Source organism: Sceloporus occidentalis, unplaced genomic scaffold (assembly GCF_023333645.1).
Source record: "Sceloporus occidentalis isolate IW3139 unplaced genomic scaffold, rSceOcc1.0.p SCAF_7, whole genome shotgun sequence".
Classification (NCBI taxonomy): Eukaryota; Metazoa; Chordata; class Lepidosauria; order Squamata; family Phrynosomatidae; genus Sceloporus; species Sceloporus occidentalis.
The window spans coordinates 530,362-546,768 of NW_028316987.1; the positions used below are offsets into that span (position 1 = coordinate 530,362).

General features: G+C 43.5%; 1 protein-coding gene across 4 annotated transcripts in view; it reads left to right on the top strand.

Moving 5' to 3' along the window:
- LOC149308962 (synaptotagmin-C-like) overlaps window positions 1-16,407 on the top strand; it is a 66,760-nt gene that overhangs the window by 19,488 nt on the left and 30,865 nt on the right. For 2 of the 4 annotated variants that reach the window (XM_089531507.1, XM_089531510.1), the window contains exons 2-4: window positions 5,368-5,849; window positions 13,626-13,766; window positions 15,819-16,200. In XM_089531507.1, the coding sequence (XP_089387633.1) occupies window positions 13,631-13,766; window positions 15,819-16,200 (518 nt within the window). In that variant the 5' untranslated portion in view covers window positions 5,368-5,849; window positions 13,626-13,630. Of the gene's footprint in view, window positions 1-4,912; window positions 4,984-5,367; window positions 5,850-12,359; window positions 12,503-13,625; window positions 13,767-15,818; window positions 16,201-16,407 lie in introns of those variants that run through there. The other 2 variants (XM_089531511.1, XM_089531508.1) reach the window with 2 other exon arrangements.

Below are 16,407 nucleotides of genomic sequence, written 5' to 3' on the forward strand. Positions count from 1 at the left end.
TACACCAAAAATCCAACTGTTAGTCCCAAACAGAGTAGACTTCTTGAATCAGTGGAGCCTACTTGAGCATTAACTTACCAAGTACGAGCCAATTTAAATGACTCAGGCCCTGCTCAGACCGGCCTGAAAGACCATCCAAGGGGTGGAGCTGGGGCGTCACATCCAAATGACACATGCCCCAACTCCCCCCCAGGACACTCCGCACAGCTTCATGGCACTCCATACAACGCAGCACTGAAGGAGCACCATATAGCTGCAGCAATGCGGCTATGGTGCCCTTTCAGAGGTGTAAAAAGGAGCCAGATCAAGGTCGCAGCATGAGGTTGACAAAGCCCCAATCCGGTTGAAGAAGGGGCGGCTGTACAGCCCCTCAGTTGGACAGCTGGCTTTAGGACAAGGTGGGAATTTTTCATTGCTCAAGATGTTATTGGACTGCAGGTCCCAACTTTCCTCTCCATTGACTGTGCTTGGTGGAGAAGATGGGAGTTAAAGTCCAACATCTTGAAAGCTCCACAGTTCCCATTTTGGATTTAGGCCAATGTTCTCTCCTCTATGACTGTTTGCTGGGGAGCATGGGGAGCCTTCAGTGTTCCAATATGTATAGCCATTTACTAAATGGTAGCACAGACCTGCAAAGAAAGAGCCTGTGATGGATGTATTTTGGGAATGCAAGCAGGCCCGTCGAACAATGCTTGCTTGCAAGTCCATATCTGTGTGCAAGGGGGAGCTGTCACACGTGCCGTAGCCTCACGCCTGTTTTTGTGAATTGTAGTGATCTGCTTTAGCCCTGGAGGCAGCTGGCTCACTCGCACACTTTTTCTCATGCTCCCTCTGCCCAGTGTTGTCCCCATGCAGGCTGGCAGAAGGCTGGGCTGGCGCCAGCCTTGTTTGCACAGGGTTCCCTAATGTGATGTGGCAGGAAGCATCTGGATGCCTGGCTTTGACGGGGTCTTCCTGCCAGTGCTTTGACCCTGGTTGTGGGGTGGCAGGGGGAGGGAGAAGGGATTTTCCAAGGCTATGCCTGGGCCAGACAAAGTCCCCATTCTTTCAGAAAGCCAGGCCCCAGGACTGCATCAGTCAGTCCAGTGTTATTTGAGTACCTTTGGGGGCATCCCTAAGAAACCCCCCCCCCATTTCTCTCTTTTGCATGGGGTGGCAGGATATCACTGAAAACAGGATGCAATGGCAAAGCAGCAGACAAATAGTAAATCCCAATGTGTTTACAATTTATATGTGCTAATTAGAGAGCAAGGGTGGTATAGGGATTGACAGCATTGACTGGGACTTCGGAAATCTGGGTTCTAGTCCTCACTGTGAGCTGTGGAATTTATGGGATCCTTGACCCAGTCACTGTCTCTCAGTCCAGCCTACATCATAGGTTTGTTGTGAGGATAAAGTTGTTTTTCTTATGTGCCTCCAAGTTGACTCTGACTCACTGTAACCCTACTTTAGGAGTATTTTGCCAAGATTTGTTTGCCGCTGGCTTCCTCTAAGGCTGAGAGAATGTGAATTGCCCAAGATTGCAGAGTGAAGTTGAATGCTTTCATGGCCGGCATCCATAGTTTTTTGTGGGTTTTTCAGGCTATGTGGCCATGTTCTAGAAGAGTTTATTCCTGATGTTTTGCCAGCATCTATGGCTGGCATCTTCAGAGAATGTTGGCATAGAAGAGAGCTGGATATATATATATACTGTAGGGAGGAAATTCCATGTTAATCTGTGTATTGTTCTGTTGTTGATGGCAGGCCCTCAGGGTGGGAGGTTCTGCAAAGGAGGATTAGTGTCTGCTAATTGGTGATCATTATTTGCTGGGAAAGTTCCTGACCCTGGGTGGTTTCTCATTTGCATTTGCTGAGTCCTCATTTTGCTATTCTTCAGGACTGGTAGCCAAACTTTGTTCACTAAGGGTTTCTTCTTTCCTGTTGAAATTATCCATAAACACTTGCCATTATGGGTCATGGTACAAATCTATCATCTAGCCACATTGCCATTGCCAAAAGGCTGTGCTATCCATGGCTGAGCTGAACAGTTCCTTCTGGGATTGATGATCAAGGGGCTAGGCAGAGATTGTTGTTGTGTACCTCCAAGTCATCTTTTACTTATGATGACCCTAAGGTGAACCTACCATAGAGTTTTTTTGGCAGATGTCTTCAGAGGGGGTTGCTAATGCTCAAACCACTATACCACGCTGGTAAGAGTTGGAAGAGACCACAAGAGCCCAAAGCAGTCCCTACAGATGGCCATCCCATTTTTGATTAAAAGGCTGCAAAGAAGTAGACTCCACCCTCCAACAGGTCTTACCATCAGGAAGTTCTTCCTAATGTTTAGGTAGAATCTCGTTTCCTATAGTTGAAATCCATTTCTCTATGTCTTAGTTTCTGGAGCAACAAAAAACAAGCTTGTTCCATCCTCAGTATGACATCCCTTCAAATATTTAATCATGAATGTCATGTCACCTCTTAACCTTCTTTTCTCCAGGCTAAACATACCCAGCTCCCTAAGCCTTTCCTCATAGGGAATGGTTTACAGACCTTTCACCATTTTGGTTGCCCTCCTCTGGACATGGTCCACCTTGTCCACATCTTTCTTGAATTGACTCTCCTTGTCCTAACAACACCTCTGTGAGGTAGATCACACTGATATAAGAACACCCAGAGAGATTGCTTTCCTAACACCGGTATCAAAGTGAAATTCAGCTGTAGACAGGGGCCCTATCTTCTTCTTTGCCTCAGGCAGAAATATTATTGACCACCATGATAGGGCTTAGAAAAATCTCTTGCTTGGACTACAACTACATGGCCATGCTGGCTGGGAGATTCTGGGACTTGTGGTTTAAAAAGTGTGACTTGTCCAAGGTCACCCAGTGGATTATTATGCTTGAATGGGAATTTGAACCCTGGTAAAGCTGTAAGGAGGGAGGGCAGAGAAGATGGGCAGTTAGTTGTTTTACCAAGGAGAGGGCAGTGCATATGCTTAATGTGCTGTGCACAAATTCATAGGTAGTTAAGATATACAACTCAGCACAAAAATCAGAATTATACAAGCCATTGTATTCCCTATTATCAAGTATTGGATGTGAGAGCTGGGCAGTTAAGAAAGAAGATAGGAAGAAAATAAATTCATTTGAAATGTGGTGCTGGAGAAAAGTGCTGAGGTTTCCATTGCCAAAAAGACAAACAAATGGGTCCTAGAGCAGATCAAGCCAGAAATCTCCTTGGAAGCCAAGATGACAAAATTGAGACTGTCATACTTCAGACATCATGAGAAGGCACAACTCATTGGAAAAAATAATGCTAGGAACGGTGGAGATAAGTAGAAAGAGAGGAAGGCCACATGCTAGATTGACGGACTCTATTAAGGAGGTCAGTGGTATGAGTTTACAGGAATTAAGCAGAGCAGTGGAGGACAGGGAGTCTTGGAGATGTCTCATCCATAGGGTCACCATGGGTCGAGATTAACTTGAGGGTAGTTAACAACAAACTAATGTGTCTTAGGAAAGTGGCACTCAAAATCATGATCCCAGGATCAGTGCCAGTCTTGAGCCATTGGCTGATGGTCCCTGGCAGGATTCCAGGAAAGAAATAAACTATTGTACCCAGTGGGAACCAATGTAGTGTCAGTCCGCACATCAAATAGCCTGAGAAGCACTGGTTTGGGAGGCTCAACAACAACATTGTTATATTAATTAATTAATTAATTAATTAATGTTATTATTATTGTAATTACTTTGCGATAGCACAGTACTTGTTGTTTTAAAATCTTGGGCTTTTAAAAGTGGGGAGGGACAAATGTTGCCCAGAGAAATCCATCTGTATGGGCAAGAAAGCAAGAAATGAATACAGAAAGATAAAGGATCGGGAGAACTGATATCAAGGTGATATTAATAAAGAGGTCTAGACAATCTAAAGCAGAAGATAGGTCAAACTGAAAACCTAGGAGATCAAGACAGTCTGTGGCCCGGGAGAGGCCAAACTGAAAATCAGAGATAACAAAGGGTATGAAGTACAATAACATCCAAAATCCACAAAACAGTGATACCTTAATTCACCCAACCAAAATGCACAAAATAGATGATGCTAGCTTTCGAAGCTCCACTGGCTTCTTCATGAAGCAAAGGGGTTAAGAATCATACAGGAGACAAATAATAATAAAATATTGATGTTAGTCACAGGGTTGTATTTTCTCAAGGTGGTGTTGGTGCGTTGTTCTTTGGAGGGATATATGTGCAAGCAGGTCCTTCTTCCTTCTGTCTGTGTGGCACTGAAAACCAAGCATTCTAAGGTCCAGGAGATAAAATTTGAATCTGAAAATTGGAAGTGTATGAAGATTGCTTGCTGAGGTGGAGGGGCCCACAGTGCTGTCAGAATCTCTCCACCAGCTGCACCCATCAAAATGCTAATAATATTTCTCTGCCTTTTGAAACAGCCTGTTTGCACAGGTGGTATGAGGGGAAAGAGCAGTGTGCTGGGTAGGGAAGAGAAAAGAGTGAACGTTTTTGAGAATGATTTTATTCTGGATATGCAGAATAGACAGGCAGGGAAGGGGTCAAAGATGAGGGAGGTTTACGTATGTGAGAGATGCAGACATACAGAGAGCACAATTACAATTAGAGTCAGGAGGGAGAGATGTGCTGTGCCTTCATCCAGCCCTTCGTACTTGTTATTCTGGGCGGCAGCTGAGGCTGGTTACTCCAAAAAGGATGCAGTAATAGCAGCAGCAGAAGCTGCAGTATTTGGGAGGAGGGGAGGCTCTGAACCTGTATCTCCTCCCCACTCCCCCAATGCTCCTATGACTTGCTTTTCTCCTGAGAAAAAGGAAAGCCTCATGACTGGTCATAAGAAAAGGATGGGGAAGGAGAAAAGGAGAAAATAATTCATTTCTTAGATGTCAGTGCTGCCTTTCCTCCAATGAATTCAAGGCTGCCTACGTGGCTTTCCTCTTTCCTGTGCTAACTATGGATGATAGGAATTGCAGTCTGATACCTGGTGAGCCACATGTTTCCCCTCCTGTGGGGATTGTAGTGGGAGGAGTAGCTATTTGTGGTTTTGCAAGAATGACATCGAGGTTGCATCTACACTGCGGGATGAATGCAATTTGACATGGCTTTAATGGTCATGGTGCAATGCTATGGAATTCTGGGATGTGTCATTTGGTGTGGTGCTCAGTCTGGTCTGTCAGAGCTCTGGTGCCTCACCAAACTACAAATCCCAGGATCTCATGGAGCCATGACAGTTAAAGTGGTGTCAATCTGCATTAATTTCAAGACTCATGGGCTCTGTTCCTTCTGAGGAGAATGGGAGCAATAGGCAATAATGGAAAGCAATGAAGGGTACTGAGTCTATCTCTAATCTACCTTTGTATCTCTGCAGCTGTCCACGTGGTTAAGAAAGGTGGCAACTGGAGAAGTTCAGTTCCCAAGTGAGCAGTTGTGATGATAAGGATTTAGAAAACAACTCAGCTTCCCACACCATGAAGAAGCCCTTCACGATCAGTTGGGGATTTGATGATTCTTCATCTGAGCATTGGAAAGCCATCCAGAATCACTGAGCCTCTTTGGGGGAACACATTTCATCGGTGCCGGCTATTCCTTTCAGCATTCAGCAGAGGCCATTACTGCTTTCATCCTGCCACCCCTGCTTTGCTACACATGGACCCAACAGTACCCTGGATGGCAGATTGGATGCCCTGCTTCCAACTTGCTGCTCCTCAAACGCGGACTCAAATCCCCGGGGACTTGGTGGTGGTATCATTCTACCCTGTTGCGTGGCATTGACCCAGACTGGTTGGCATCCTGGATCCAGCAATACAGAAGAAACCTGATAGCCATCCCTTGAGCCAGTGTGTTGACCAGGTGAGATTGGTTTTATAGGGGGAAAGGCACAAAATGTCAACACTCTTTATAAGAAAATCAGTTCCTGGGTCTCAGGTAAAGTTGCTAAAACTTTACTATTGCAATCGGGGCAGGTGGTGGGGCTGAGGAATTTACCTGCCCACATATGTAACCAAAGATATGAAAAGTTATGATTGTTTCCATAGTGTACTACTGTACAACTGAACCTGTAACTAAGGCTATATAATTGAAATGACTGTATATAATTTTATATTCTAAATTCCTTGGAGTCGGAATGGTAAGTCCTCTTGCTGTACCAAGCTGTAAAATGGCACATAATAATAATAATAATAATAATAATAATAATATGTAAGTACTGCATCCCTTTCTTGCAGCTTTTTACATTTTTCCTTCCTTTCTTTGACCATGAACAACTCAAGCTTGTTGGGTTTTTTCTTCTTCCCCCATCAATAGGAGCAGGTCCCCATTTAAGCTGTTTATCCAAATTGTAAATGCACACAGATACCAGCTGTACTCTGGTGTCAGAAATGCTGAAAAACCTTTTTCAGCTCTGAAATTAGGAGTGACTGGACCCCATGGTATTAAAACTCTGTGGTCCAAAACACACCGCAGAAATAATCCAGTTTGACACCACTTTAACTGCCATGCTCAGTGCTAGGCAATGCTGGAAACTGTAGTTTGTTGTGGCACTGGAGCGCTTTGGCAGAGAAGGCTAAATATTTCCCAAAATGACAGTTCCCAGAATTCCCTATTATTGATCCAGGGCAGTTAAAGTGATGTCAAACTGGATTATTTCCACTGGACATTATAACACAGGAGGAATGACTCTCAGTTTCTAAAGAAAACACCACAGAAGAACACAGCGCCTGTCCCAAAGCCAAAGTAGTGTGAATGCAAAAGAAATTATCATATGAGTATATACCCTTTGTAGTCTAGAATTCGATTTATCATCACTGCACATGCACAGTGAGGGCAGAATCAGATTGTGACCTTTTTACACTTCCGATGGGGCTTGCCTCCAGTTCCCATGGTTTTGCCTTGTTTCATGTTATTTGTTCATTCATTCACCTTTATTTCATGTTATTTAGGCAATTCACATTATTTGTTCATTCATTACCCTTTATTTCACATTTTGTAGGCAATTCACATTATTTGTGCATTCATTACCCCTTATTTCATGTTATTTAGGCAATTCACCAATTCAAAACCAGTCCAAAGCAACCTTGTACTTGGTTTGAGCATTGGACTATGACTCTAGAAGGCAGGGATCAAATCCCACTGGGTGACCTGGTGCAAGTCACACTCTCTCAGCCTCCTCAGAAAATGGCAATGGCAAGCCCCATCTGAATAAACCTGCCAAGAAAACCCTGTGACAGAGGGAGGGAAAAATAGCAGCCAGCAAAGGAGCTTGGGAATTGTAGTCTGATTCAAAGGGAATCCAAGAGTGACCGAGACATGCATTCCATACCTACCAAATTTGAATTGAACGTAACTTTGGAGAGGGACAGGATTTGTAAATTCTGTATTTTCCCAAATTTACACATCTCTCAGTTGACCCTGAATTGGGTTTGAATTGACTTAGCAATGAGTTCAATTATGTGTGATAACCTCTCGTACAACAACGTGAATCCGCATGATTGCATCCAGGATCACACTGCACTGACCTTGCAATTTCCCCCAATTCCACCCGTGTGATAACATCCAGTGTGTTTTTGGCACTATGAGAAGCCTGAGAGATCTATAACTATAGGATAAAGTTTTGTCAAGTCACTTTGGACCTGGGTATCATGGCGATGCTGCCTGGGGGATTCTGAGAGTTATTCCAAAAAAGGTAATTTTTTTGGAGCTCTCCTTAGGGGGGTTTTCCACTCCCCTTCAATATGATAAATTAAGAATCACACACATTTTGTCTTTAGTGCCTTTGGAAGGTGTGAGGCATTCATCAGCATGGAGCCCAGTCATTTGGAGACAAAGCAAAAGTCACTTAGGTGGCAAAGGAGGTGAGGTCAGAGAATCCTTTGTGGCCTCACCTGCTTTTGGAAGGCCTAACTAGCAACCCACTTGTTGGAAACCAGGACCTGAACCCAGTTTCCTAATCTCACTAGAATAGATCCATTGAATAAATAGCTTAATGTAGTGGATTGAGCGTTGGACTATAACTCTGGAGACCAGGATTCAAATCCCCACTTGGCCATGGAAACCCACTGAGTGACCTTGGGCCAAGTCACACTCTCTCAGCCTCAGAGGGTGGCAATGGCAAACCCTTCTGAAGAAACTTTCCAAGAAAACCCTGTGATAGGGTCGCCATAAGGCAGAACTGGTTTGAAAGCAAACAAGTAAACTGACACTTGCATGAATCTCATTGATTGAGTAGATCTACTTTAGTTGGGCCTAATAATTAAATTTAAGCTCACTTTGGCTGTTTTGCATCCAGCACCTGGCTGAAGATTGTCCTTCAAGTGTAAACCACAAGATGCCTTCAGCTACTTTACAAAACCACAGACCTCCCCCCCCCCCCAAAAAAAAAATCATTTTAGCACATTAAAATGGCTGGCTAACGGATTTACTTTGGCATAATTTTTTTGCAGACTAGAGGGCACTTCATCACAATTAATCTGCTGGGCTGTTAAGGAGCTGCAGCACAATGACTCCTTTGTGTTTGCTTTGACAGACAAACACAGCTGCCCTTTGGGAAATATTTTTAGAACAGAACTAGGCATGAGGGGTTTTCAGACAAACACTTGAAGGAAGATAGCGCTAGACTTTCTCTCCCTCCACAACTCATAATAAATCTGCTGGCCACACACCCAAATCAAGTCACACATTGGTCACTGTTTGCAAAAGGAGGCTGTATGCAGGAGACCCTTTCACGTTGCACAACACTCTGATACCACTTTAATTGTCATGGCTGCATCCTAGGAAATCCTGGAATTTGTAGTTTTGTGAGGCACTAGATCTCTCTAGCTGAGAAGACTAAAATCCCAGGATTCCATTGGATGGAACCAGGGCAGTTAAAGGGAAATCATAGTGCTACCACTGTTGTTATGTGCCTTCAAGAGGTTTCCAACTTATGGCCACCCTAAGACGACCCTATTTTCTTGGCAAGATTTGTTCAGAGGGTTGCCATTGCCTTCTCCTGAGGCTGAGAGCGTGTGACTTGCCCAAGATCACCCAGTGGGTCTCATGGCCCAGCTGGGAATCAAATCCTGATCTCCCAAGTTGTAGTCTGACACTCAAACCACTGCACTACATTGGCATGTTATGACATCCCAACTTTAGTTAGTCAAGTTCCCATCAGCTCCTTCCTTTGCCAGCTTAGCTTGCAGAGGGGTAATGAGTGTAGCCTTGCCTTTATGTCCTTACAAACATATTCATGTAGGTCTATCTGTGCAATTACGAACCTTGGTTCCAGTAGAAAAATCTTGCTCTTTTATATCTCTGCATGCAAGGGTCCCCTTTTACACGGACGCCAGTTTGGAGGATTGCCAGGAGTCATACTGCTGTCAAAAAGTCATGTCTTGCAGGCACAATCCTTTCCCGCTCTCAGAGTAGGGATGCATTCAACCGAGGAGAGCGAAATTCTCAGCCAATGCATGGTCTAGAAATGGAGTGATGGGAGCATTTGCAGAGAGAGGATAAGTAAGCATTCCTAGTCCTTGCCTGCAGATGCTTCCACATAACCTATTCCTCCACCACATACCAGCCAGGTTTGTTCAGAGAAGGTTTGCCATTGCATTCCTCTTAGGCTGAGAGAGGGTGACACATTCAGGGCTATCCAGTGGGTTTCCATGGCTGAGTGGGTATTTGAACTCTGGTCTTCTAGTGTAATACTCATGCCAGCTCTTATATAAATAAAGTAGTCCCATAAATGCCTGTGCAACAGGGTTGTGCTGTTTTTGTAGGACTGCTTTACCTTTGTCTTCTCTCTGCCCTTGCCTGCCTGGTTTGCTATTTTCTGCCTGGGATAAAGTAAACCTAGTCTGACAGCATTCAATGCTTCTGTCAGGGTTACTGGAGTGAAGTGCTTTCTTTCTACGTAGTCCTGCTTCACGCAGTTCTTAGGTTCAGGATGCATGACCCATATGTCCCCCACCTTCCTTTTATATAACCTCTGACTCAAAAAGAGATTTTGGGAGGGAGGGAGATGTATGGAGAGAAGATGTGGTGTATATTCCACAAACTCTCCTATCAGTCCCAATACTCTGTGTCACACGTTTTCATTTACAGTTCATTTATTTTCATTTTTCAAGTCGTATGTGTGTTTCTTTCCCTGCCTCAGACCTCACAACAATCCTGTGAGGTAGCTTTGGCTGAGAGATGGTGAGTGAACCAAGGCTGTGGCTGTGTTTCCCACTTGAGCATGATGCTTCTCAGTTCTAGCTCAACACTCTGCTTAGCAGATATTTTAGACTGTAATTCCCACCATCCCCAGACAGCACAGATGCAAACAGAAATGGCTAAGGATGGCAGGAGTTGTCATCCAAGACATCTGGAGTGCACCAGATATGGGGATTCTCCTCCAGTTACACATAGATAGCTTTCCATTATTTTAACTTTTAAAATGGCTCAGTTGTTTAATAGGTTTAAGAATACAGAAGAATCCTGTAGCACCTTTGAGACTAACTGAAAGAAAGAAGCTGGTAATATGAACTTTTTTGTACAGTACCTTAGAGTCTATTTCCTCAGATATTTTAAAATGTTTAAATTACTTTTATTTCAGATTTTAAACTGTTTAAATTGATTTTATTCTATGCCACTCAGAGATCTTATGATACGGACTGGTTGTGTTTTTAAAAATATTTTAATAATATTTACATAATAATAATAATATATACAATACAAATAAATAAAGCACTCTGACTCAAATTATTAGAGTCGTGTTGTAAAGGAAGTTGGTATCAAAGCAGCTCTAAACAGCTACCTTGGTCCCTCCATATTCACTGAGGTTAGGGTCAATGACTCCTCTGAGTGTGGAAAAACCACAAACACAAATAAAAAACCACTATTCTTTTTACCTAAGAAGACACGTCTCTAGGAATCTCCAGGTCCTCCCATGGTCAGCATCTGCCAGATGTTGATCATGGAATGATGCTGGAGGACCTACAAATGCCTAAAGAAGTGTTCTCTCTATGAACATCTAGGTTCTTCATACAAATCTATGATCAACTTCTGGCAGAGTTTCACTGGAAGACCTGGAGATTCCTAGAGAGAACATATTAATCGAAACTGCAAATAATCACTGGGTAACCTTGAGTACGTCACATGCTCTCAGCCTCCAAGTCCAATTCTAGAATCCTAGGTATTTGTTCATGGTAGAAGGGGGTTGGACGAAATGGCCTCTGGGATCCCTTCCAATGCTAGGATTACTCCATGGCAGAATTCCTGCTTGGCAGAAGAGCATTACCATTTGCCACTTCACCCCACCCACTTCTTCTCTTCTGTGAGAATTTGAATGGGAGAGCATGCAGAGAAAGAGGAGAAGGTCTGAAGGTATCCACCACCACCTACACACAACATGCTCTCTCCCTTTGTTCTCATTTGTTTTTCAAAGCAAAGCTGTGGGCAAAGATGGGGGAGGATATCACCCTAACAAAGGAAATAGCCTCTGGTTAAACCCAGTATGAATGGTAACTTTGCTTATGCAAAATATGCAAATCCTGGCCATCGAATTGTCAGCTGAAAAGTCCTGTCCCTTTAGTTCATTTTCAAGTGATTAAAAAACAAAATTCTTACTTGTTGATCAAGGAGTTCTAATAATTTATTCTCTTTTTAAAAAAAGCTTACAAAATCTTCGATATCTTCAAATTTTGGTGTTTATCGAATGTTGACAAGAATTCATTACATCACTAGACACAGATTATATTTTTAGGAAGATCAAAAGCTGCCCAGTTCCAGGTCAGACAGTTTATCTGTCGAGTCCAATTTTGTCTAGCAGGAACTTCCTGACAGTAAGAGCTGTTTGACAGTGGAAGACACTCCCTCGGTGGAATCTCCTTCTTTGGAGGTTTTTAAACAGAGGCTGGATGGCCATCTGTCGGGGGTGCTTTGATTCTGTGTTCCTGCATGGCAGGAATGGATGGATCTTGAGCTCTCTTCCAGTTCTGTGATTCTAGGATTTCCAGGACCTGGAACCAATAGGCTCTTCTTCATTCTCTGATGTCTGGCTCATCCTCTTTCCTCAGTGCAGTGCCATTTCCTGGAGTTTCATTCCTTTATGTACAGAGAGAAGACCAAATTGGCCAACAAATGGCACACAAACACTTCCCAGTGTTAGATACCTTCCCAGTTGGAAAGTCTTTTTGCCTGGTGGTGCAGTAAAATGCTGGTACTGCAGACACAACATTGTGAGTTCGAACCCAAGGCTCCAAGGTTCACTCAACCTTCCATCTTTTCAGTACCCAGCTTGTTGGGGACAATTGGCTTACAGAATGTAAACCACTTACAGAGTGCTTAGTTCACCATTAAGCAGTATAGAAGTGTAAATGCTATTGCTATTGCTATTATCTCCAGATAGAGCTTCTACTCCATCTGGCAGCAGTTCTCCAGGCTTTCAAACAGAACAGATGTCTTTCCCATTCCCTGAAACTTTTGCCTGGAGATAACCATAGACTGAACCAGGCGCAATCCAGAGCTTTGGAAATTACTTCTAAAAAGTAAATATTTTATTTTATTTCATTTACAATATTTATACCCCGTCCTTCAGCCCTAAAGGCTCTCAGAGCGGCTTACAATTATTAGAATCAGAATTCCAGTATCCCCTAGAATAGTCCATCGTCATTTTTAAACAATATCAGCATCCTCAAGAAAACTAATACCACATAACATAACTTTAGTTATCTTTAGTTATTTATAATTATATAACTAGTGGTACTTTTAGGGTTGTTATTTAATCCATCTGAATGCTCCAAGCCACTGAGCCAAGGTGCAAAAGCACACTATCCTCCCATTAACCTCAGTATCCACAACAGAGCATAAAACAGAAGTATGATCCAGAACTTGAACCTTGTGATGTTCATCTCCACTGTTTAGTGAGGCTTCCCCTCCCCTTGTAACTATAGAAGCAACCAGAATTTTATAAAATACTGTATTGTGATAAATGTTCTGGCATCTTGAAGATTAACAAGTGTAATTTGTCATAAGATTCAGGGACTATATCCCCCAAAAGCATATGCCAAATATAACTTGTCTGTCTTTAGGGTGCCCAAGACTCTTCAGTTGCTTTTGCTGCCACAGATTAACATGGAGTTACAGGTACACTGGGAGGAAAAAGTTCCCTCATCAAATTATAATTGTAAAGTAACTTAAGGTGTATCCACACTGTAGAAATAATGCACTTTGATGCTTCTTTAACTGTCATGGCTCCCTCCTATAGAATCTTCAGATTTGTAGTTTTGTGAGACACCAGCATGCTTTGGCAGAGATGGCAAAAGATCTTATAAAACTACAGATCCCAGGATTCCATTGGAGCCACAGCACTTAAAGAGGTGTCCAACTGCATTATTTCTACAGAATAGACGCACCCTTAGTTCTGCTTTTGTTACTACAAAAAGGACTTAGAATCCACACAGCTAGTTATTTGCAGTAAGGGACGTCTAAGCTCTGCATGCAATGTCAGAGTGTGCTTTAATGAGCCACTGAGAAACCTGCTGTAGCAGCACCCCAAAGAGAAGCATGTTGATCTGCAGTGCAGCCGTATGTAACCATGGCCCCAAGATGCTTGTGAGTGACCTCATTTTTTGCATACATTAAAGCCTCTCTTCTCCCTGCAATTTTCAGGCATCATGTCAGGAGATTATGATGAAGACAGACACCGCCGGGCAATGGAGCTTCTTCACGTGCTGTGTGCCAACACGTGTGCTGCCCAGGAACGTGAGAAGTGTCAAGAACTGACAGGTCATGTGGGACCCATCAACACTGGTGAGTAGCCAAGGGAAGGAAGGAAAAAATCTCAGCAGGAAAAAGTTATGGCCTTAAGCCAGGCCAGGCATCCCTGAAGATGAGAGAAAGCACAGGAATTAAGGTTGTAAATCAGTTCATGTGTGTCCCAAGATTTGTTGCTGGCCTGCAAGCAAAGCATGCATGGTGTCTCTTAGCTGGGGTTACCCCATTAATAGTGAACAGGCCCTGACTTCGTGAGTCCTGCAGGATCTTCCAATTTGAACTCATTTTACATTTTAAAAGACTCAAGCTTCTAGTCCTCATCACTTGCTGGAGATAGGAAAAAACTAAAAATGCATTGGTGGCTGTCTGGAATATTATTTGAATTAAGACCTATAAATAGCTCAGATTGTACTGCGAAAAGCAAGCTATACCCAATTGAAAGTAAAACCATGACCTTCTAAATCTGTGTAATGGTCAGTGCTGGTATATCAAATTTCTACTGGATGCTTTGGCGCCATTCAGGTCTAAGGACTGGGTTTTAGTAGGAAACAAGGTAAGGATTTTTCAACAACAGAAGATTCTGGAAGACTGGATATAGGTGTTGGATAAACAAATACAAAGTGGACTTGTAACACAGTGTTGCAGCATGTGGTGTTCCTGTTCAAGCCCACAATGCCGTTTTCCAGAATGCTCCATGCCTTTCCTCCACCCCAGAGGTTTTTCAGTATTCCAGGCTAAGCATGCCTGGTCATCATTGGGTTGGGCTTCTCTCTCTGACTCCCTAGATGTTTTTTGTTCATAAATTTAAAAAAATCAGGGGACTGGGGTGGGGTGCTTCTGAAAACCTTGGGCATCCCTGACCCAAGGTTTTGCAAAGGTGGTACAATTCTGGCTGCCTAAGAATCAGCACTGGTAGTATGAGTTCATAGTTATTATATGGCAGTGGTTGGGAAATGTATGGTTCTCCAAGTGTTGGTGGAGTGCACCTTCTATTATCCTGTAGCAATGACCATGCTGGTTGAAGCTGATGAGGGTTGGAGTCCAACAACATCTAAAGGGCCACTATTCTGCTCATATAGTATGCATTTCTTTTCTGTCTTCCTTGTTAGCTAAGACTGGATTCCAAAGGAATCCAAAGCAGATTCCAATTAAAAGTCACATAAGGGTAACATATAATTCAAAATATGCATTGGTTGAGTATGGGCAGGGGGAGGTCTCTTATGGCACTTTGGCACTTGACAATAGTAACTGTGCTGGCTGGAAGATTTTGGGTGTTCCAGGCCTCATTCATATATCATTGTTGTTTTTTTTACCAGAACGATGCAAATCTCATCTTTCTGAGAACTGTACCCAATTCTATTTGGGTCTGTTTGCATCATTGTTCACACAGCCAACAATGCAAATATTTTGTAAAAGCTTGGGAAAAAGCCCAATATTGATTATTCCAAACTTAATTGAGTGCATTCGGGGTGCATATGAACAACCAAGATTCATCCCAAATTCATCCTGGATTATTTTCATTGTATGAATAACCTCATAAATAGCCTTTCCAAGCTCTGGACAGGATTCTAACCTCTTCACTGCAGAAGGGAAGAGGCAGTAAAAAGAGCTGTTGATTAGGAGTAGCAAACTGTAGTCTTCAAGATGTTCTTGAATTCCAGTTCTCATCATGTGGCACAATTGGTCAGTCTATCTTGGTGTTGAGAACTGGAGGCCAGTGCTTGCTGGAATGCCAACTGGCAGTGCTCAGCCCTTCTGTACATCAGCTTGGGGTATGCCTATGCTGACTGCAGGATTCCAGGACCTGTATTTAAAAAAACAAAAAACTCTCAATTTTCCAGACTTTGGGAGGCTTTGGGCTTTTGAGCAGCCCTTCTGTTGCTTGGTGGAATCTACTATCTCCTGGCAGTTGGTGATAACAGTCTAAAGTTCCAGACTGTTCTCTCTAGTCTAGAGTAAGGTAGGGGGTGTGGTGGGCATACAGACGTAAGCTCAGCCACCTGACAGTCATGCAGCCAGGTGCTCCCAGAAGCCAGCTAACCATTGATCTTCCCTCATGGTATATGCCTCTCCACTTCTCACCTCTAGAGATCCTGGTCAGCCTCCTCTCAGTGATTGTGACCTTTTGTGGAATCGTGCTGCTGGGCGTCTCCCTCTTTGTCTCGTGGAAGTTGTGTTGGATCCCCTGGCGGGATAAAGGGGCTGCATCACAAACCCAGCGCAAGGAGCACCTCCTCCATGCTCACCTCCATCACTCGCCTTTTGGAGATCTCCTGGTTGAACGGGTGGAACTGGGCCCCGAGATGCCTGAGAGGTCCTACCTCGATATGGATTCCTACCCAGAGGCCAACCTCAAGGTCAGCCAGACCTCCCCGGACCTCCCTGTAGAAGGCCAGACTGGGACCAAGGAAGGCACCATCCCCAATGCCCACTCCCACCAGCAAGTAGCAAGCTTGGCACCCACGCCCAGGTGAGTCATGAGATAGGCAAGAATAGAGGGGAAGAATGTCTCTTATTTCTTGGGCTTCAGTATGAGAGAAGTGGTGCAATATGCTGAATTATAACTGTTCATTATACCCTTAAATACAATTTACACTCCTTCCTCCTTCTTCTATAGCCAAGGGAAAACCCTGAAGCAGGTTGTGTTGAAGAGCCCTGTTAATCATATAGAGCCTTG